Source organism: Anser anser (assembly GCF_964211835.1).
Source record: "Anser anser genome assembly, chromosome: 3".
In the NCBI taxonomy this organism is placed as follows: Eukaryota; Metazoa; Chordata; class Aves; order Anseriformes; family Anatidae; genus Anser; species Anser anser.
Genome location: NC_139722.1, coordinates 81,987,039 through 82,011,562, shown reverse-complemented (window position 1 = coordinate 82,011,562; position 24,524 = coordinate 81,987,039). Strand labels below are relative to the sequence as shown.

The following is a 24,524-nucleotide window of genomic DNA, read 5'->3' as shown; positions in this document are numbered from 1 at the left end:
TCATTTTTTTTGTGGACAGATAATATCCAAAAGTATGAAGCTTCAAATTATTTTCTTGATTCTTCACTTTAAAACAGTATGCTAAAAAGCCCTCTATTAAAACACCACTTTTTTAATTATATCAATACATACAGTAAACTTTGTACACTGAACTGCAGAGGACAAACAACCATTCACCAAGGAAAAAAATCACAATTGGAAAAAAAAAAAAAGGTAGAAGAACAGCTAATAAAATGACAATGGGACAACAATATAACTGTATAAAATAATTAAAGATCACCTATTAAAAGCAAAGAAACTTCCATTTTAGGACTTTGGATAAATATTTGGAGTGCATAAGGCAAGAAAAATGGAGATCACAAAAACTTGTTTTCTTTGAGAATATACATCATTTGACTATGTGGCCAAGTGTTATTTGTAGACAGCATAAGGATAGGACAGAAAAATGTATCAAGGTTGCAGAATAATTTGAAAGATTTTTTTTTTTTTAATGGGAAGATATTTTAGACTGATACTTGAACTTCCAAATCTCATGTCTATAAAGACAGTATTTTCCAGTGGGTGAACAGTAGGAAACCAGAAGAGTGAGTATATACATTAAAAAAAAAAAAAAAAAGAGCTTTAAAAAACGTTATAGTCAATAATAATCACATTAAGAATTATTAGCATTGCTATATTGATCGATCACTAATTATAGTGTATATTTATAAATGATTCTATTACAATTACATTATTACAGCTGGAAGTTTCAATATAGTGGTAGGACTTGGAAGCAAAAGCATTTTCAAAACTAGTACAAATATTTTGAAAGTACATAACTGCACTCTTTCCTGTTACCATCAACAGGCAATGTTTGTTATTGAGAATACACATCACTCAAAAATATGCAAAAACAACTTCTTGTAAAATAGAGACATTAATTCTAATTCCAAATGTGTACTTATCATAGAATCATAAAGGTTGGAAAATACCTCCAAGATCATCTGGTCCAACCATCACCCTACTACCAACATCATCCACTAAACCATGTCCCTAAGCACCACGTCCAACCTTAAAAAGGAAAGGTTCCAGGAATGGTGACACCACCACCTCCCTCAGCAACCCATTCCAATGCCTGACTACTCTTTCTGAGAAGAAATGTCTCCTCATTTCCAACCTAAAAACCTCCCCTGGCACAACTTGAGGCCATTCCCTCTAGTCCTATCACTAGTTATCTGCGAGAAGAGGCTGACCCCCAGCTCCCCACAACTTCCTTTCAGGTAGTTGCAGAGAGCAATAAGGTTTCCCCGGAGCCTCCTCTTTTCCAGACTAAACAACCCCAGTGCCCCTAAGGCGCTCTTTGTAGGACTTGCGTTCCAGGCCCTTCACCAGCTTTGTAGCCCTTCTCTGGACATGCTCCAGGGCCTCGATGTCTTTCTTGTAGTGAGGTGCCCAAAGATGAACACAGTACTTGAGGTGCGGCTTCACCAGAGCTGAGTACAGGGGAACAATCACCTGCCTGGTCCTGCTGGCTACGTTATTCCTGATACAAGCCAGGATGCCATTGGCCTTCTTGGCCACTTGGGCACACTGCCAGCTCAAGTTCAGGTGAGCATCGATTAGCACCCCCCAGATCCTTTTCCTCTGCACAGCTTTCAAGGCCTGTAGCACTGCAAGGGGTTGTTGTGGCCAAGGTGCCATACCTGGCACTTAGCCATGTTGAACCTCATCCTACTGGCCTCTGCCCATTGACCTATACTGTCGAGGTCACTCTTATCATAGTGTCAAACAATATATAGTTCTTTCTCCAAGAATGAGCCAAATGCTATAAATTACATTCCGTGACATTTTTTTCTCTATCCCAGAAATAATACTATTTATATACTTTTTCACTCACGTAAGAATGGAAATACCTTCAGCTAATTAGGAATGAAAAAGAAATGACTGTTTCTGACAGTACTGATTAATATATACATACAATATATGCCCAAGAATACAATGGGACAATATCAAGAGGTGCCTGTGCACTTAAAAGTATATAATTCAAAATGATATGCAGGTTCAGTCTTGCAAGATACTTTTGTATGTTGCTGTTCAAAGTCCAGAAAATAGACTATTCTGCAGGATTAGATCATGTTTTCCTAATAGTAACTGAACTCTTGGCATGCTTAAAATTACACTTGGTGTCATGCGTTGTTGATTGAAGCGAATAATTATTTTTTCCAAAAAATAAAAAAACCTGTCCAGAAAGCCAAATATTTTGTGGAGCCTGTATCTTCACACATGCAATGCATGTAGCTTGACTGCTTAGATGGTAATACTTTTAAATCACAACTCACAGAGAAAAGTTGTGAGGTACCACAGCTTGCAAAAGCAGGCCCATAAAGGATCCAACCATGTATTTCTTGCATATCAAGTTATCACTGAATAAAAGCCATTTGTATAGACTACAGCATGTTATAGTTTTATATTTTTAAACCTCTCTTTTTCTTGCCATCATATCTATTAACGTTTCTCAGAACAACAAGGAAAACAAGTCTCAAGTTAAAATGATTACACAGATTAGGCTATGATGAAGTCTTATCTTCTGGCTTTTAGTACACCCACTGGAATTTAAAAATGTAATAAAATAAAGTCCTATTTAATATTGGAAGGGTTTGGGAGAGTCTTTTATTAAGCTATGCTACTGAGAAATCACAAAATGAATGCAAGTTATTGGACAATTCTGCAAAAATCAGATAATGTTCAGTATACCTTCTCACATAAGTGGAAAGAGCTAATCATTTTGAAAATAATATTTATATATAAACTAAATAATAATTAAACAAAACAAACAAACAAAACACACACACACACACAAATATTTCAAATATCTTGGCCATACTAAGATTTAAAATAATGCTGGTTATTAATTTCTACAGCTGACCAAAATCTGACAAAAAACAATGTTGTTATTGTCAGGAATTCTATTTTTCAGATGTTACTTACTGACTATAACAGGTGTCCTGTTGGAAACTATAGAACTGAAGTGCAGATCCATTTCTTTCTATAAAATCTAAGAGAACAACCTTTGCCGCTGTGCATACAAATTCATGCCAGTACAAACATTTATATAGATAATGTACTCACAAGTATGCACACTGTATACAATATGTCTTATGTTGTCATGACACCATGCTCTTTAGCTTCTGTTGATATAATGTATATTTTGGCCTATATTTGCTTAGACATACGTTATAATAGTTAAAATGCTGCCATTGCTCTTGCTGTATGGAAATGGTATGGCTACACACATGAAGGATTTGTGTGTGTAGTTTTTTGCAAAACTGATAGCTTGTGTTTGTGATGTAAAGGAGGAACAAAAGTCTTGTAGAGGAAATGAAAATAAGTTTGAATGAAAAATGAAATATATATCTTTTTCCTTGAAAGTGCATGTGTCCAAGTTTAATAATTCTCTCTTTTTTTGTTGTTCGTTTGCGTTTATTTATCCTTAATATCCCTAATGGAAAATATCTGAAATCTATTTCTACTCAGAAATATTTCTCTGACACTACGTATCAGAGATGTACACATACATTCTTGATTCATTCATGATTCTTTCATGAAGAAGGCTCCTTTCTGATGGCAGCTAAGCAAAAGGCAAATAACTCCCATTGTAAAACAAGTGAATTTATTCTTATTACAAGACCGGGTTGGATTCTGCATACTGCATGCCTTTCACTTCTCAAGAATCTGATTCAAATAAGAAAAGCACTTGTTTTCTCACTAAGTGATGCTTAACCATCTCTCTGAATTCAAGCTGCTTACGTGCCCTCTATAAATGCAAACACTGATTCAAATACAGTTATATAAAGGAGTAAAACACCACTGCAATGTAGGATACAGTGGATTATATTGAATTTAGAAAACTGTCTCAAGTGTGACTGTGTTAGTGAAGGACAAGGCATATTTATGGATTTCATGTTATTAATGGCTGAAAATAGCCCTGATGTGTACACTCATTCTACCTATTTGTTACAAAGCATGGACACCACTCTCAGTCAGTTAAATAACAAGTACTTTTAAGAACTACCATCAGATCAGATTTCATTCTAAAATTAAATTTTAACAAAGTAAGCCTTCTGAGAACTTATGGAGAAATAAAATAATGACATAATATTAAAAGATTAAAAATAAAAATAGAGCTTTACTAATAAAAAGTAATTTACTTGTAGTATTACTGGGTAAACCAGTAACTTCCTGCTGGTGTATGAAAAAACTAGCTGAAAACTAACTACTGACGTTCAACCGTGGAGAAATAAAACAAACAAACAATTCCTCACACTCTGGCTTAAAAAGTAAGTTTAAATGTTAAAATTATATTATTTCTACATGTGTGACCATGCTGTAGTTTGCAACACAAGATAGAACATGTGGGGTGTTTAGTTAAATTTAGTAGCACCCATCTAAAAGACTATAACCTAGACATTCCCCAGCTTGTACTTAAAAGTCCAAATTGTTTTTTAAATCATCATTCTCAGTATGATTTCTTGAATCTTTTAACATTGCACAATTACTGTTAAATTATGAGTTTAATTCAAAACAAAAAGTGAGGTTTAAATTCCTAAGCTCCATTTGATTACATAAAATAACAACCCTATTGAGGAAAGATGTATATCTTGCCAGTATTAATTACGACTTCACTAAAGAAAATGGTATCTTTGCCATCAGTTAGTACTATGGTAGTGAGCTACCAATTACTGCTTAAATGTCTTTTCCCTGTCTGAAACCTGGACTCTGAAGGAAGAAATCAATGAGCCCAGTTCCATAAGTGACTAAGTAGAACATGACAAAGACTGTCAACTAAGGGGCAAAAAAAGATCTACCACTCTCTTGAAATTTCTATTTCCATGTTATTATTTCAAAGATGTCTCTCAAATGCAGTATCAGTTAAATGCAACTGACTTTTTTTCTTATAGTGATTCAGATTAAAATTGGGAGTCTAAAAATAGTTTAAAATTTCAGAATTTTATAGTCCAATACACTAACATTAAGGCTGTTGAAGACATAGTTTTCCAAGAGCAGTATGAACAGTAATGTCAATACAAATCTAATCAATGCGAAAGACTGGGACATTAAGTTTGCAGAGAAATGTTCTCTTTAAACAAAAAAATGAACAAACAAACATATGAACAAAACACAGTAAAGTAAGAGCATTTCCAGAAAATGGAACTGAAAGTCAGAATGAGTGAGAACTTTGATGCAAAATCTTCCTAATTTTATCAGCTGGCTTGTTGTTCACTTGGAAACTTGGTCACCTTTCCACATAATACAAGATATAAATTAGGGATAATTATGAGTATGTCTTTTATAGAGAGTTATCTAGTTTAGTTATTTTACAAGTTCTTCAGTTTAAAAACTTGTAGAAATACTTTTCATTACAATACTTAAAAGATTTGAAGGATATTACTGTTTGGGGGAAGGATGTTTTTCTTGAATTATAGCTGAGCTTCAGGGATCTACCCTCATTCTTCTTTTCCTATCTGCAAAATTAGCCTGATGTATTTAACTACATTTCACTGAAAACAGCATTTACTGCAAGCTATCTCATAATGATGTAGAAGTGAGAGAGTTTCAAACTGTAAGTAATATTCATGCAAGTAGGTTCATCGTGATTGTGAAATAAATATGGAAGAAAAATTTGGAAGAAAAATAATTCCATCTCAAAATGCACAATGTTCTTTATGAAGTCTTTTGTGAAGTCTTAAAAGAAGAAAAATTTCAAAATATCAGTCTGCCTAGCACTGATATAAACTCTGCCTAGCAAAGATAAGATTATCTAAGCATAAACTTTTCACGTGACATGATAAATAAAGCAAATCTTTTAAAAGAGAAAAACACTGCACTTTCAAGATTATTTTGACCCACAGTGAAATAGCAGAGTATGGGTGTTAAATGAAAAACCATCACAAGATAATAAGCATCTCTATGTGTCTTTTGTTTTGGATCCTCTATTTTTTTCTTTCTTTTTTTTTTTAAAGGAAACAGAACAATCAAAACAGAATACGTACAGAAGAAACAACATTGAGTACATCACAAAAACAAGAAAGAAACACGTTTGCAAAAGAACCATCAATGTTTTTACCAGTGGGGGTTCCAGGGTTTGGAAAGGGAAGGTAGTACCAGTCAGAGGAATATCAGGAAAAGGAGCTTAAAATGTGGACAGCACAAAGAAACAGTTGGAATAGAGCAATAAATCTCAAATCCGTCTTGACTCAGTGCAGGGCCTTCTGCCTATTGCCAATGTTGACGTGGGACCAGAAACAACCTTTATTGTATAGCACTGCCCTTGATGAAAAGTTGACTTTATTCCCACAAGTGTCAACAGCAGCTTTTCTTCATTTTTGGCAAGAATAGTTTCAGACTTACAGGTAATAAACTCACTTACAGTTATTTATTAATATGCTTCTGCATCAAATTCGGATGACATGAGAAACAGGCCACAGTGCATATTTTATTTGCATTGTGCCATTTGCTCAGGAATCAATAAAATGACCCTCATAGAGGAGTAATTAATTACTCTTAGAGTAAGTATCTCCCCTAAAAAAAAGGAATGGGAAAAAAAACAGTTCCGTATCTATCATTGCTGCTTCCTTGGAAGTATTTTACATATGCATACATTATTCATAAGATTGCAAACAGACATACGATATCATGTATCCCATAAAATCTAGGATACCTGAAAACTGTTCACTACAGGAGTTTCCCAAAAGACACACTGGCTGGGCTTTCATAATGCTATCAGGATTAATACCAGTGGCTATCCAACTCTTATGTAAACTACTTTTCAATTAATTGAAAAAGGTGTGCTTCATAATATAAAAATTATTATTATTATTATTGAAGGTAGTATAATAGCAAGAATAAAGTAACACAAGAAAAAGTACAACCTTTTTTTGGTCTGGCTTTGTTTTGTTCTGTTTTTTTGAATTTCCAATATCTGGATATTAATCTATAAAAAGGTGCTGTTAGTAAATATTATCCCTTTGCATCAAGAAATATTTGACACAGTATGATTACTGTATCTTGATATTGCTGCTGCTTGTCTGTAACAAAGAGAACTAAAACACATGATCTAATGGTAGAATTCTGTTAATCTACTAAATGAAAATTTCCACTAAGGAAAAAAAAAAAAAAAATCCAGATCCCCCACCAATCCACCTCAACATTTGGCTAATGAAAAGCCATCTGCTGTGTTTGAGTTAAGTGTTTCTGCGGAATGGTATACACATTTTGTATTTTCAATTTTCAGTTCTCACAGTGATAATAACATCTCATGGCAATTGCTCCAGCAAAACTTTCCTTACTGGATTTTAGAGTACTGTAGAGGTATAGGAACCTTAGTAGCTCAAGTAGCTTTCAGAGCAAGGAAGAGCTACCTGTAAACATTGATTCCTATAAATCAGAGGAGCACCACACTTTCTGGTATAAACTCCCAGCCACATTAGATAAACCTAGCCAGTGGAAAGTTCTCCCCTCACTAACCACCCTCAAATCCTCACTGGATCCACCACTGATTTCCTGTGTTTGCACAAAACAATGCAGCAATAAAGCCACATTCAATGCACAACATAAATACTACAGGAGGACTATAGCACAAAACTTGTATGTATAGGTAAACTTTTTTTTTTTTTAAACATTCATCCATCGCAAATACTGGGCTTACTAAAATAAAAAGAAAGAAAAAAGGAAACAAAAGAAAAAAGGAAAAAAGTTTTAAAAAGCTTGCTGCTCTTACATCTAGTGTGCCAGTTACTGTGCAAATCCTGAGAAAAGGAGGAAGAACAAAGTGGGGAGAGTTGACACAAAAACCAAAAAGTTTGGAATACACAATTACAATAATAATAGTAAAGAACCAGTAGTTTAACAGTCTTACAGGAACAAAAAATCTAATGGTGTTCAGGAGCTGTACAGTGCTGACACAAAGCTAACAGCAGGAAAAATAAAGAAAAGGCAGTTGTTTTTAATAATTACCACGCTCATGAGTGATGACTGAGGAAGGGAAGACATTTAGTTCAAAGAAAAGGAAACAGGGAAAAAAAAAAAAGGAAAAAAAGTTGAGAATTTTTTTTAGCAAACATAAAATATACTTAGTTTTGGTTTTGGCAAAATTAGTTCTATACTAAAAGAGAAAGATCAAATAAACAGCAAAACAAAAAAATCCCTCAAATGAGGAAGCATAAAAATACTCTAACATCAGTAGAGTTAATTATGCAGTGTTCAAAGAATTATTTATATCTGCATTCAAGATCTGGCTTTTCTAGAAATACAGGCAGCTGATTAAAAGAAAAATGAACCTTTGTCTTGACAGTCCATCTTAAAATTCAGCATTATAAATAGATTTAAATATTTAGTAATAGAAATATTGTCCAAAAGAGCAAAACATTGTGCAGGATAATTTTCAGTAAAACATCAAAGTAACAGCAAAAATCTTATATGCCAGATAATTTTATCAGTGTTCAATCCACAATCATGTGACCAAAATTTATCCACATGGGTTCACTTTATTTTGTTTACTCACATAAATCTAGCAGGATTTGATTTATAATTTAAACTGTGGGAGCACTTTTACAGAAACAGCATATATTATATTATTGAAGTAATTCAGTCAAATTTAATAGTTTGTGGTTTTGATTTGAGACAAGCAGTTGAATAATCAAGAAATATGCCATATGAAAGAGCTACAGGCACAACAGCCGATGGGATACACAGTGTTGCAGGTATGACTTATGAGTGCCAAAATGCAGTGATGATTACGCAGTCAAGCTTTTTTACCTTGATTTTAAGATAAAAACATGTTAAAAGATTAGGTCACTGTAGGATTTAAACATAAAAATATACCATAAAAAATATTGAAGTGAAGAAAATGTTTGGTAGCTCAGTCAGTCACATAAGAATGAACCTAACAGTTCAAGACAATCACAGGAAGGGAGTCGCAGAACTTACTGTCAGACAGAAGAAGAAACTGACAGTGAACTGACAACACAGAAGGTAGAAAGCTAAATTGGCTCAAAGTCAAAAATGAAGTGATTTTTTTTTTAATATTTCACCACAGACAAACAGAAAAAGAGTATTTCTAAGCAGCAGCTTTCCCAGCAGACTTTTTTTTCCAAACAGCAGATACAGTTCTCTTGACCTCTAATATTTAACTTATTGCTTAACTAAATTGTCTGGTTTTCATTCTAGCCAAGACAGTTTAAGAAATCAGGTGGGAGTTTTAATTTCATTTTATGGTGAGACTGGCTGGGGACTTCTGAAATGTTTTACATGCATAAACACTGCTGTTTGTAACTAGTATCTGCTTTCAATTTTGCATGTAATATGGTCTTCAGTTCTCCAGAATGTTGGGTAAGACTCCTTTGAGACATTTCTGAAACTCAACACATGCTAGCAATTTACTACTGACAAGCATGGGCTTTGGTCACCCAATTAGATTCAGCCTCTATATATATATTTAAAGGTTTCTTTCAGATTTGCTTCTACAAAATGTAGAAAAGTTCACAGATCATTTCTGTTAAATTGATATTACCTGATCCCTCTTCGGTCACCATGCCAAGGCCTTCTGCTTTGTTCTGACGTTCAAATGCATTTAGGTCAAGAACACTGCAATGAGAAAAATTGTATTTGTGCAGTGATTAATGAAAAATGTGTAATATTTAAATTTGTGAAAGACAGAGAAAGATTTGTGATTTCATTTAAGTATATAATCATATTAGTGTCAAGAAGATACATTTTAGTGGCTTAATATACCTGCCTGCTACAAGATTAGAAAATTCAGTGCTACGGACTTAACCTGCTGTTGCCCTGCAAATGACAATAGAATTTAGCTCTTTACAACTGATCAAAAAAAGTGAATGTACGTGTTTATGATATAAATACTAATTTTCTGGGTTGTAAAGAAGCCACATGATCGACTGCTTTCATATTATAGTCAAGTTTATCCTAAGCAGCAAGGTCCATAAGGAATTTATCTTGTTATTAGTTCCATTCAGTGTCCCTCTCCCTCCATGTTCTGAAAAACTGAAGATGCCAAAGGGACATCTACGCTGAATTACCTGGATATAAGAAACATGTACCATTACAGATTTCTATTTGTGAATCTGCATAGTTCTGCCTTTCATTGGTTCGCGTGTCAGCTTGCCATGGATAACTTTTGTTCGTAAGCACAAAAGTTTACAAAAGTCATATGAATTTTTATTAACTCCAACCTAACTGATTATAAAGTGAAACTTGACCAAAGTCAGTATTATGAAGAAAGGATATAGCATAGTACCATTGACATAACAGAAGGCTGAGCCTTTAGTCTCATGTTTTATGTTCATTAATACATCATTTAACCATATGGTTTACTCACTGTATTTCAAGACTTTACATATGATCAATTGTCAAGAAGCATGAATGGACAAACAAGTCACAGTACCTCCTCAGTTTATTAAAACACAGTTTTCCACTGCACTCTGAAATACTATTAATACTTCTAACAAAGTTGGGTTTTCCCAAAATCTTTATGACTATTTAACATTGATCATTAACCTGCTCTCTGCAGGATTACAGGATACCTCCAGAGTTACAAATTCAGTCCTGAAGAATGCTCCTAACTCTGGAGCTGTTTTCTGGCATATCTCAGAGTAGACGCAAATGCCATAAACATTTCCAATAACCACGGTAGATTGGTTATATGAAGATTTGCATACCATAAGCATCACCTTGTCCTCTATCCAACCCAAACTGTATCAAACTGCAGTGCCCTGGTGCTGTTTGCAAAAGATACATAGCAGTTTTCCAAAGCTCTTTCCAAAAGTATACATCCTGCGGAAGAAAACCTGAATACGAAATAATGAATTTGGACAGATATTTTCTTACCTACAGGACTGCATAAGACCAGCAAGACTCTGAAAGAAACCCACATCTTTCTTATCCTTGAGGTAGTCAAGCATTTTCTGCAGTAAACACAGATTATATACTCAGAAAATTAATCTTTATAGCATGTTACTCTAATTTACTTAATGCTAAATAGATTCTAGATTACTATTGATGTTGGTGTTTTGAAATATCTCTAATATTTACAGGTTTCATAATAAAGCGTTTCTGAGAGAAATCCAGATATAAAAAAATGAAAAGAATATTTAAAGCTCATGCCTTGACAGAACATCAAGTTCATGCCCTTGAGAGAAAAGGACATCTATTTTGGATACTCCTTTCTAAAACATGGAAAAGATAATAACTAAAGTCAACACAGTCAGCAGAATTTAGTGCTTAATATAAATATGATCTTGCCAATACTAGGCCATAAATTTCTATTGACTACTATTTCAGCACCAGACTGGACTTGACATGGCCTCAGCTTGTGATGAGTTATTTTAGCTACAATAGCATGTTAGTAGTCAGGGGAGTATTTTTTTAAATTTGTTTTAGCTGTAGTGTAGTGTGCACTATCTGATAATAGATTACAATAACAAGAAGGTATTCAGTGGAGTGAACTCTGAGGAATGTCTTGTTTAATGAAGATACATGATGATACTTTTTCATAGGTCCCACATATGAAAAAAAAATCACAGTGGTCAAAGATCAATCTGTGATCAATCTCAGATGGAATGCTACAAAAACTCATTTTGAGAATGATGTAGAATTCTTTTTGGAAAAAAAAAAAGAAAAAAAAAAGAAAAAGAGAGAATGGGAAAAATAGGTAATAGATAACCTCCAAAAAGAAAAAAGTACAAAAGCAGAAAATGTATCACCATAACCCTAAGTCACTTAAGATGATAGAAGAGGAACCCCCACCATCATCAACGGCATACTGATTGCAGCACAAAACTCCAAATGATGATGAATTTTCAAAACCACTTCCATACATCTTCCTCTCCCCCCACTATTCATCCCAAGGAAGACTGAGGAGTTCATCTTAGGCCCCAAAGAAAAATTGGAAAGGTGAGCAAAACATCAGAGAAAAGGGACAGAAATGAGGCAACTGTAAAACAGGAATTCTAACTAAATTACTGATGCTTTCATGTTACAAATATGTAACTTAGACTACTAGTATTAGTATTATTGTAACCTGGCTAGTAATTGATTCTTGTATTCTTCTTAGAGTTGACTGACAAATCATTTTTTAAAAAATAAATTGTTGCATTACAAATTCAGATTAAATAACTATATACAAATATCATTTTTCATAAGTCATTTAATATCATGACACCACAAAGAACTGTTCAAGTAGATAGTTTTCTGAACAATTTGTGGTCTTTCAGGTCACTTCCTGGAAACATAGCCTCTGAAAAGAATATTATTTTCAGCTGCACTCAAATGCTTCAGTGGTTGCTTAACAGAGGACCTTATCCATTCCCAGTTGTCTGTATTCCTTCAAACCACCCTACAGCAATGTAGTAATGGCAGCTCTGAAACCTTTCATCTCAGGAATCTTCAACTAGTACAAAATGCTGAATGTAGTCTGTACGAGGCACTTCTCTTCAATAGTACAGAATGTTGTCAGAATACCAGAATTGTACTCTGTTCACCATATTTAGTTACTGTAGATTTGCAAATCAAGTTTAAGTTCTCTGCTTTTATCACCAAAACTGCCTATGGCATAAGCTAAGCACTTATGTTGTGTAAAAATTTCTTGACGAAAACTGGGGCCAGCAATTTTGCTCCACTGGCTACAGGACAATGCCAGTCTCCCCAGAAATTATTTCCTCTCACAGAATAGGACCAATGGAACAACTTAACATACAGTTTCTCCCTTCCAGCTGAGGTGCAAAACATTTATTTTAGCCTTGTGTTCTGTAGATTAAATAGGTGTACAGATAAAAAGTATATCCCTAGCAAACAAGGTATTTTGTGAACTGTTTTCTTCTGAGGATAAGATTAAGAGTATAAATAGCACTTGAGAAATAGTCTTATTACATAATTCATTACAATAATAAGGACCATGGTATGAAGTTCTATAGTAACTAGAACGGGTAAAAAATAGATGAACTTTACCTGTTGAACTGTAGAATTTCCTCCATTTAAGATGGCAATCCCTAGCTTTAGGGTAGCTGCAACCATTGGCCCCATCTCACCTTAAAATAATTAAAAATATTTTTAGATCATACTTTAATATAAGGATGTTCTATTAACTTATCCATGCAATCACTTAAATGGAAATTTATCAGGAGAGACCTTCCTGTTTCTCATGTAAAACATACTATTTTTCTTTCATGGTATCTAGCTTGAGTTAATATCTTTGTGAGCACCTGCAGACATAGGTAACTAATGGATACACAGCACACAAAAGGTAAAACAGGAAGGAATAACTGATCATAATACAAATGCTGTTTCATTCATAAGATCATCTAACTCTGGATTTAAGGCTGAGTGCACAATTTTAAGTTAACCTTCAAGTATAACTGTATTTCCTCTGCATGCCAGTCTAGACAATTCTGTCCTATTTCATATGAAAATAACAATCTAAAGCATTTAGCTACAATATCTGAATTTGGCTAACAGGAAACTTTTTAAATGCTACTGTAGAAATAAAGCATAGAAGAGATAATGGAAGCAGCAAATTTTAGAGGAAGATGTCATCTAAGGGACAAAGCATCATTTAAACTTATTACACTTTATTATTCCTCTGAATGAGCTGCCGATAATTTTTGAAACTTTGCATGCATTTTGAAAGCAAGCCTTACTGTCAAACATTTGTAGATTTTGCACAATAAGAATTGCAATCATTTCAAAGATAATCAGAAATAAGTTTTAGCATGTAATCTACACAACAGGGTATTACCTTTACTAGCACTGATTGTCTGAAGAACCATCTCAGCAGCACCCCGGTCATGCAGTCTGGCTTGCTGATACAGAAGTTTTTGCTTTTCCATTTCTTTTTCCTGAACAAAAATTCCAGTCATTTAAGATGAGGACTTCAGTTACTATCAATTCTCCAAAGGTTTTTGGGTTTCTCTTAGTATATGGGCTCTATGGCAACATCGTGGACCAGTTTAATACAGACAATGCTACTGAACAGATATTTAACATGTTCAAGTAATATTCTTCCCTTCATATTTTTCTTTAATGTTCTTTTAGTAGTTTATCTGAAAAGAGTTATTTCAATTGTAAATTATTAGGTTAGTTCAAAGTCTATGTTCATTATATATATACTGCATATACCAAACTTGCACTTTTGTGCAACGGTTCACACTCTTAATAATCTTCTATAGCGTGACCATAACTTCATACTGCTCAGTTGCAAGTTGCTCTTCAGTTGCAAGTTGTTGCTGAATACCAGACTAACAGAAGCATCTCTCGATTTTTATCAAAACTCCTTATTACAATACAATACAAATTGCCCACCCTACCGAAGGAATATTTGATAGAATGCACTGTGCTTTTATATTTTGCATTCTCTAGCGGCAACAAACAATACTGCATGGCACTGCTTGAGCAATGGTGAAGTTTATTTTTTATAATTTAAACTACTACTGAAAAAATAAAGAAGAGCATAAAGAGCAAACATAAAGGCACAGTTAATTCCAGATATGTTTGAACTTTCACAAAATTAATCCAAGTTTGCTGGAGAATTGAGGATGACTAAGCAGTATAAGTTGAAAAATGGAAGTTGCATAGAGCCCTATGACAGTGAATCCATCAGATGGCGTGGTAAAAAGCTTACTCAAAAGGAACATGACACAATCAGTATCATGTCCATAAACACAACGCCCAAAACATGTATGACCTAAAAGCAGGAACAGCTGCAGCAGAAGTAGCCAGAATGACAGCTTTGCTGCCATAAACTTTCCATCCAAATTACAGAAAAAAGACATTGGAAGATGGAAGAGGTTTAAAAAATGAAGGCTTGCTAAATAGAGGGTATGAATAATAAAGAGAAAATAAAGAAGAGGGAAAAAAGAGAAAAAGAGAAATGTGTGTTCAAATGAATGAAAAAGAAACCTTTAACTGAAAAGCAAACCAACACAGACATTTATGCTGTTACCAGAGAGTTCTCGCCGAGGCTGGCAAATTTGTTTCTTAAATCTTTGATAATATCGTGCTGCGGAAACAAAATTCATCAGGGTTTTTTTTTTTTTTCACACTATTAGCTCTCCTGTGGTTAAATTGTATCTTTCTTTTTTCCTTAAATACTGTGACAAATCTAGATGGAGGCACAAAAAAGGAAAAAAAAATGGCAGCTTTGCTTTATATTTAGCCATGCTAAGGTTTGAAAGTTTTGCCTTCATGTTTAAACCTCTTCCTGGGAGTTCAACAAAAACAAAACAGACACACACACATATGCGCACACACACACACACACAACCAGAAAGTTGTGATATCACAGGTTTCATATACCTACAATAAAATATTTTCATTTGCTTCAGATGCCACTGAAAGTTGATCAGTGTTTATCATTTAAAACTATTTCATACCAATAGTTACTTTTTTCTTTTAGACCCAACGATCTTTGAAGTTGTCTTTCATTGTAAGATCTATTATTCACAAGCCTACCAAGAGCTATACTAATTTAATTATACAACATTTTTGATAAGTTCTTAAGAATGCTTATAGCAAGGATGTAGCTGCATAATCTACAGACTAACAAAGTAGGTATGCACAATTCTGGTAATGGTACTACAGAAGAACAGAAGAAACAGGTGTTGCCAATGGCTTAAAGTCAGAAGAGTGACATTTTCTATGAGAAATCTAGCTGTCTAGGTAACTAGTAGCAACATAGACCAAAACAAAACAAAAACCCACATACATTTCTTCTGAAAGCAATCATTCCTTTGGTGATAACTCCCAAAGAGCAATGTTGCTTTCTTCAGCTTGACAATGCTTCCTCTCTGTTGCTTTCTCTATGCAACCTTAATACATATACATGTTAGTCTGGCTTGGAAAGCAGAACAGTATGAATCCTGCTACATGGCAGTACCGATGCTTAGTGGATCACCCATAACAGAGAAAGTATGCTAAATTAATAGAGCTGCTAGCTGGTCAAGGTATCCCTATTTCTGTTAAGGTGTGCTTACTGTTAATAGTTACTTGTGATAACAGGTTGGTTTTCTGCACTTTATTGTACTCGCCAGTTAATTTCAAGAAACCATGTCAAAATAATTAGTCAATGGCTTGAATTTTCAGTCATTCACAAAACTATCACAACAGGAAGTAAAAAATGTTTCATATGAACTGAAACATTTTAAGTAATTCAGCATAAATAAATAAAACAAATAATAAAACCTAATCTATTGTTTCTTCAGTGCTTTTCATTTATATGGGGAAAAGCTGACCACTTAGAAATATATGTACAAGTATTCCCACATTACAGATTTTCTCCAGCAAGCTGCTATGACAAAATTTTTTCATCATGCTCTGAAAGCAGAAACTCAAGTATTTATATATATATATATAATAACAAACAGCCATAGGCCAAAAACAGAAGTTTGGCAAAAGTAAAGGAATTTGTTAAAGTACAGATGATTAAATATACGAATAAGGTAATAGGAAAATGTAGGATTTACTAAATTATTAGCAAACAAAATAATTATAGTTAATCTTAAGTGAATTTTATAATAAAAGTGTTCTTTGCCATTCTAAAGCCATTTCTCTGTTACCAGCTCTGCTTTCTTCTTCTATGTACTCTTCCATAGTTAAGGAATACTGATGTGCCTCAATACCAAGCATCTATAAACTTTCTATCATTTGATAACACTACCAAAATATAATTAAATAGAAATATTTGAAAGTGCTGTCTAAGCATCATCACTAAAAATGATAAAAAGGTTCGTGAATTAACTACCACATTCTTAGACACAAGCAGTGAGTGACAGTCTGTAAGCTGTTTCTGAATTTCCTCAAAACTACATCTATTTTGAATGTGATATAATATTTCCAAGATTTCAGAACACTGGTAGACTTCGTGTATTAGGGTATTTATTAAACATTATTAAGTAAACATATGCTTGTATCTTCTTTATCTTAACTCAATTACTTCATAAATTCAAAAATACTCCTTCCATTCACCTTCATCACTGTTGGTGCTAAGCAAATAATACCAAAAATATGCCAAAAGGGCTGTTTTAATTTGATGGGCTGTAAATAACAAACTTCTTTCTTGGGTATTAGAATGTATGTTTTTTAATGAGGTGAGATGAGAGGAAAGGAAATAATATTCATCTAACTGGCACTTGGGGAAAAAAAAAAAAAGATAACTGAAGAGGAAAAAAGCGTCTTATTCAAATTTTAACAAATTGCAGACAAGATAGCAAAAAGCTATCATAGGCTTCACAGTATAACAGCCGAAAAGATGAAAAGACATGCAAATGATACCAATTATTCATAAACATTATTTCTTGTATTCGCACTAATATCCAGAGAAAGAAGTATTAGTGTTCTGATGACTCTCCCCAGTAACATTGCTTGGGAGAGAAAAAGATTGCTATATCATTAGCCTTTATGACATAACTATCTTACTCCATATCTACAGTCAGCACAATAATCCACATGGTCACAAGGATCGTTTTTATCAACATCATAGTTCACATTTCCCAACTTTTGAACAATATATATTCAAAACTTTAGTGTTACATTAGAAATGTATTTTGTTTATTGGATACATGGTTATAAAAAAAAAAAAAAAAGAGAGAGAGAGAGAGAGAGAGAGAAAAAACAACCAACCAACCTGAAAATATACCGTACTAAACAAAACACTACTCTGTGTTAAAATAGCATTAAATCTGAGCTACAAACGCACAGTAATAAAGATATCCTGAAAGCAAACCTTCACTACACATTTCATTTTGGTTAAAATGTCTCCATTTCAGCTTGCAGCAATATCTTTACTGATGTCACCATGTTTACACTGTCATTCAATTATATCTTTTTCTCTTGCAATCAGATTACAGTTTTTGTTTCATACATTACTGACACCATATTCTTGCCATACTGATATGGAGACCACTCAACCTATTCACTCCTATTCAAGTAGATAGGAATTGACAATGTTATGAATCTATAAAAGGAAAAATATTGTATTTGGAGATTTTCAAATCTATGTGTTCTCAGTTTCCGTTTTTTTTTTCTATGTTAACATAAAGCATAACTAAGAAACTACACATACATTTTAAACCGTGTCACCCTTTCTTTGTTTAAAGTTGCGCAACAAAGTTGACATATTTGGAATAGGTGAAATAGATGTTTAACTCTCTCTCTGATTTCTTTTAATAAAAATTAATGGAATATTTAGAAGATTCTACTATGACTTCAATTGAGTTCATTAGCTGGAGCAGAATATCTTATATAGAACAATGATTTGGTAAGATCATTATTTAATTACTGCATCAAAAATAATCAAAGAATCTGAAGAACCTCAAAGTTGCAAATGATCACTTAATCACTCTAATGTATTTGTTCTTCAAAGCACATCACTCATTTACCCTGAGACTGCAAAAGGCCCTCATGGATGTCAACGAGTTCTGTTGTGCTACAGCAGTGAAGCAATAAGTGTCAGAAGGAGTAGAAAGGCAGGGCAGATAAATGACAGGGAGTGCTCTTGAAACTCACCATGCTAATGCTGCTATAAGCAGCTGAAACAATGTAGTGGGTAGAGATGCTGATAAACACAGAAGATGGAAAGCAGCCAGAGGACACGATGAAAGATCTTAACAAATAGCCATAACTAATCATTTATTGGTATGTCCCCAAACTGAAACCCTGTGGAAGTCATGGGTATGTTATCCACTTTGCAGAAAAGAGATTCCCTTGAAGACTTTTGCAATATACTCCCTGTAATAAATTGGAGGTGATGTTATACATATACCCCAAAACAGCCAATAGGCCAGAAACTGAGAAATAGCCGACCTTGTAACAAAGAATGTATTAATTGCTCTGACCCAAATTCATTGATCCTATAAATGAGATTGTGGAGAATCCAAACGCTGCAAACAAGTAGGAGAAAATGACAGGGGAAGGGTTTACTGTCTAGTGGTGGACACCACGAATTCTCTAACTGGATGAAAGAAATTCTTTTCTGCATAGAATCTCTGAGGAAAACAACCAAACAAACAAACAACCAAACAAAAAAAAAAAAAAAGTGATTGATGGGAATGGTAGGTGTTGAGGAGGGAACGCAGCAAGAAAACAAGAGAAAGAAGGTCCTGAATTAACAAATAGCATGATGTCAGCAACATAATCACCTAAGAAAGAACACAAGAACTTTAAGCTTTTACAGCAACATGTAAAATTTGATCATATCTTACTTAACCACACATTTATGCTTTTGTAGTAGATGTATAAATACCTTATCCTGTAGTTGTGGATAGTGTAACCACAATTTAGCTAACCAGTGACGTGTGTAAATCTGTTTGTGTTTTGAAGTGTAAGGCAGAAGAGCTATTCACCCTTGCTACAGCAATTCCCTTGTCTGCCCCCTGGAGAAGGGAGACCATCTGGAGAGCATTCCTTCTGACCCCAATGGTGACTGGCAGCAGGCCTCAGCCAGGGTGCAAAACTCTTTTGTTCAGGACATGCCTTAAGAAGCCTCTTGTCCCCCAGCTGAAGGAAAAGAGCTTTAAAATACTCTGAATTTCAAGGTTTTATTTGAACTTTCTAAGGACACCACTCAGTAAGGCAACACATAACCAGCTCAGAGAGCAAAGAGGTGCCCAAATGCTACCACAAGATTAACAGAAAAGAAGGCATTAGACACATGCTGACATCTTCATCAGTGGAAAGGCTATGGACAGATCTTCTAAATCACCCTGCAGGGTCTCTACTTATATTTTACAAAACTTCATTCTAGCTGTCATGTCCAAAGAAAAATTCTAAATGGATTTCTATTTAACCACTGCATAATTGTCTATTGGACAACAGTGTTGGAAGCATTTTCAGATATCAATTTCACCCATAATTTTGATATTAACAAACACCATTTGGATGTGCTAACTCAATTGCTATTAAATGCTACTAAATATTTTAAACAGTAGCAACTACCTGTGCTATCAAATATTACTGGACAAAATTTCGTACTTCTGATTTTATCTGTTTCACCTATGTGGTACCACAGAGTCTCATAACTCTGGACACTGGCTTTAAGAGACCTGCAGTAACTAGCATTAAAAATTTAGTGAAATTATGGGCAATCACAGAATGAATATTTTCATTTTGTACCTTTCCTATATACCTTTTTGTACCTTACCTATAAAGAAAGTCTCTAACAAGAAGTCAAATTAAAGATTCATTTGAGGTGTTCCAACCACCAGTTACAAAAGAGAAATAGCTTTGTTAGACATCAGCAAGTTTCAGCATAATGGCTCCTTTACCTAAGAAAATTTTTTTTAAGAAAATCTGTAAAGAAACAATTCTCCACCAGAGAAACATGGTCGGTCTTCAAGGAAATATCTTGCAACATAAAGGTATAAACTTATTCACAGTTCCCTGCCTACAGTCAAAGGGAGATTTAATGTAGCTCTTAATACAGATCTAAATTTGAACTCATTAGTTAAAAGTTCGCAAAAGTATTCTCAGAAGAAATGTGTAAAAAAAAAATCAGAAATAGATTATGAATGTACTGTTTGTAAGCAAACACTACTCTTCCATTATTAGAATAGTTTTTGTAGATGTTCTTTACTGAAGTCAGTTTCCGAAATCAGAGTGCAATTCTTAAGTACTTAAAAGCAACATTTTATTTCATGTCACATTTTATTTCTAACCATTTTGGCAGAGATGGGCATCTTTTTGCAGCTCCTCACAGGCTGGGTTTTGACAAACCATTCTCATAAAGATATTGGAAGTATTAAAGTAATAAATGAAAAGCTGTAGTCATTCCATTAGGCGCTATGGCTAGGAAAAACTGAAGAGAAACATTTTTATATACTGGATTGGAATGTTTAATTTCTAAGAATTGATCATGGTGTCTGACCTTATTTCATATCACTCTTGAAAAGATACAGTCACTGTAAATACACAGCCACTCCATTTATGCAGGCTTTGTGACAGTAAAAAGCAATAATGACCACCTCTGATAGGCTAGATCCTCAATTAAGAGCTTTCATTATTTGTAAGTATTGAAACTTGCAAGTATTTCTGGGCCTGAGATTAGTGTGAGCATGTCACTTTTCGTGTATCCTTTTAAAGAAAACCTAATCAATAAAAAGTTCTAAACAAAATTGTTACCAGTACTAGGGAGAATGAAAATTGACAAAGGAAGCTCTTTATTTTTTTTTCACAGATTTAACTACTCAATTTTTAAAAGATGAGCTAGTTGTTGTTTTTTTTTTTTTTTTGGTTTTTTTTTTTTTTTGAGTCACATGTTTATAACATATCAGTATGTAGGAAGCCAGTATAATTGGTCACTCAAATGCAGAAACCAATTTATATTCAGCTAGTGAAACACTTTGATTGGAAAGAATTTTCTATCAGATAGAATCAAGAGGGACACTGACATCCATTCTACAGGGAGTCCATTGAACAACTGTTAAATGGGATAGAAAGTTAACTTAAAGACAAAGAGCAAGGAGCAAAGATAATCATAATAATTCAAAGCGAATACTAGCAGTCAAACACAGACAGACACATGGTAATGTGCAGACAACTTTACTGTAGGTTTATACTGTGACCTCCCTACTGCCCACATGGTGAACCTGAAACAGATAATTCATGCAAAAATGAGAATACACTGCATGAAGCATGAACATGAAAATTGCAGATAAAATGCACTCATCATTGTTATCACATTCTAAGCTTGCCCAAAGGTCTCACTTGATCCAATTGTGAAAGGATTCAGGACTTCAAACATCACACATTCTTAAAGCTTAGAGGAGCCATAGAGTTTTATTCCCATTCAGAGTGAACAGTCAGTCTTTTTACATGCATACAGAGCATGGAATAAAAGAATTGCCTTCATCATTGTACTTCAAGATAAACAGTCAGAACACACAAAAGCACACACACATCTGGTGTATGCAGTCTCACATCTTTACAACTGTTTCCTGTCATGCACAAAGGAAGAAATGATTATTTATTGTTGTCTTTCACTCTTTGAAAACACTTCTCAGTCACCAAAACAGAACAATTTTTATGGAGCATATAGTGGTTAGTGCACGGTAACCAGCTAGGCAGAGTGATAGACAAGCAGCATTTGAACAGCTCAAGGGAAGAAACAAAGAAGAGAATATACTATTAACTTGATTACATACTTGATTTTGGCGTTTTATAGAATGTATTTTGTGTTTGTGGCAATTACAACACCTTTTAAGCAATTTTTTGCAAATCTGCGCGAGTGCACTCATCTTTCAGGATAATGCTTTTATAGTATGAAGGTGGGGTAAGAACTCGTCAAACTTTTAAAGGAGTAAAAGTGAAGCTGATCCTGAGGTACATCTTCTCCAGCAGTTGTATGGGAATCTCTTTCTTTCATAAGTTGGATGCTAATAAGTGCCAGAAAACCCCAAACTAAAACCATCTTGATCTTTTCAATAGAGATGCCTATAGTTGTTCCCCATATTGCCATATGCACCGAACTTTGAAACTACTGCCTGGAGTCTGACCATCAGCTAAATCTGTGCATTTCGAATCTCAAGCAACTCATTTCTACTGAGTCTGGCTTCCATTAGCCACGGCACAAATAAATATATTTAATCACCTCAGAACCAAAAATTAGCTACCCCAAACACCACATATCTCAAAACATCAACCTTGCAGCACTATCAGCAAGCAGACTGCGTCAACAATGGGAAACAAGACTTCTACTTGCATGAGAACAGCAGGTAGGTTGATGCTCAAGCTATGGGCACCTTTCACAAATGGAAGGCGAGACTTTCAAAGTGACACATGAAAGACTCTAAAAAATTAAGTCAACAATAATTAGCACTGTGAAACTTCACAGCAATAGCCACTGTTTTTTTTTAGAGAAAGCATGGAACAACTAGGAATCACTTCAGGTATTGAGTAGCTATGGAGTTTTGGTCAAGTACTATGACAGTGAAGGCTAATATCTGAGACCACTCCAAAGGACCTGAAATATAGATAAACTACAATATAACTGATGCTACCACTGTGACAACTACTGGAACAATTCTGCTAGTGTATCAGAAATGCATGTATGTCTGCTAAGATGTAGGAAAAAAATCCCTTAAAAGACACCTGTATTAGTTAAATCATTCAATTTAAATTATAACCAGAAAGAAGATAACTTATGCACAAAAAGCGAGAATAGTAGAATAATATGAACAAGCCAAATGACACTCAGTTTTCCCCCAAACGGCAATGCATTTATGTATGAAATTCCATATAAATAATTCTTGGAGCCTTTAGTAAGAGTCTGTGTACAAGAAGAGTTTGTTAGAGAGATGTTATGCTGGAACTAAAACATTAGAAATGTTTTCAAGACCCTTTAGATGAACTCATCCAAGACGTTGGGCCTAAAAGTCACAAAAATAGACCCAGACAAATACACACACATTTTTTTTTTGTTTTACCTTGCTGCGTTGGGATCCTGTGACCTTAAGGAAGGGCAAGGACAAGAAGCGAAATAGGAATAAGAAAAAGAAGTCCAAATTTTTTTTTCTGCAGGTAAGTGACTGACCAAATACATACACAAAATTGTCTTTTGAACAGTTAATACATTATTTGAACAGAAGTTTCCGAGCTACAGAAAAAATAATAATGAAAAACAAATGAGTAAAATCTCTCAAAAAATATGGTAAAATGCAGAACAAGAAACCCATTATAAGGAGCATTAATAAAAACCTTACTGATAACATTTTTCATTCATTTTAATTACTAATTATAAACTTTCACATTTGTAAGTGTAAGACTTTTAATTATCTAATAAGCATCTGTGGGCTAACTGAAAAAAGCTTATGGAAATAAATATGCTTTGTTTAGTCAATGATAATGTCATACATTGCTCTTCCAAAAATAAAACTAAATAAGGAGCACTGAAATTTGGATTCAAACTTAGGTATTTACCATGAAACAGAATTTTAAATATTGGGTACATTATTTGTAATTCAACTGGACTAGAACTTCTGAAGGACTGACAAGAATTTGATATTTTTTCTAATTTCTGTATAAGAAATTTCCAAATAAGAAATATATACTTGAACAACTCAGTGCTATCTCACACAGCATCTAGAAAATATACGGAACATCTGATATGTACAAAACAATGGGAGTAATATTAAGCATACCTCAAACCACTGCTCTAAAATCATGGCAGCACAGATATTTTTATATCAAATAAATCAGTATATTTAGATCTTTTTTTTTTTTTTTTTAATAATACAAGCACACATTTCATGTTTCTGTGCTTTAGTAAATATACTAAACATAAGTATTAATTGATTTGCAAATATAAGACAGTTTTTAATGTCAGGACTACATACCATTCTTAAAATTTTAACAAGCTAATTCCCTCACTGCCCCTCAGAATGACAAATTGCATGTGATTTTCATGTTACTGATGGAAAAAGAGAGACAGATCCCAGAGAAAATGCATAACAAGGACTTGCATCTCTTACTCTTGCAAACCAATGCAT

At 34.1% G+C, this 24,524-nt stretch overlaps 1 protein-coding gene across 1 annotated transcript in view; it reads right to left on the bottom strand.

The window, feature by feature from the left end:
• Window positions 1-24,524, bottom strand: part of RYR2 (ryanodine receptor 2) — a 423,949-nt gene that overhangs the window by 32,176 nt on the left and 367,249 nt on the right. The window contains exons 81-84 of the mRNA XM_083827634.1: window positions 13,787-13,886; window positions 13,000-13,079; window positions 10,882-10,958; window positions 9,548-9,621 (exon numbers count right to left, since the gene is read on the bottom strand). Coding sequence (XP_083683760.1) covers window positions 9,548-9,621; window positions 10,882-10,958; window positions 13,000-13,079; window positions 13,787-13,886 — 331 coding nt within the window. The remainder of the gene's footprint in view (window positions 1-9,547; window positions 9,622-10,881; window positions 10,959-12,999; window positions 13,080-13,786; window positions 13,887-24,524) is intronic.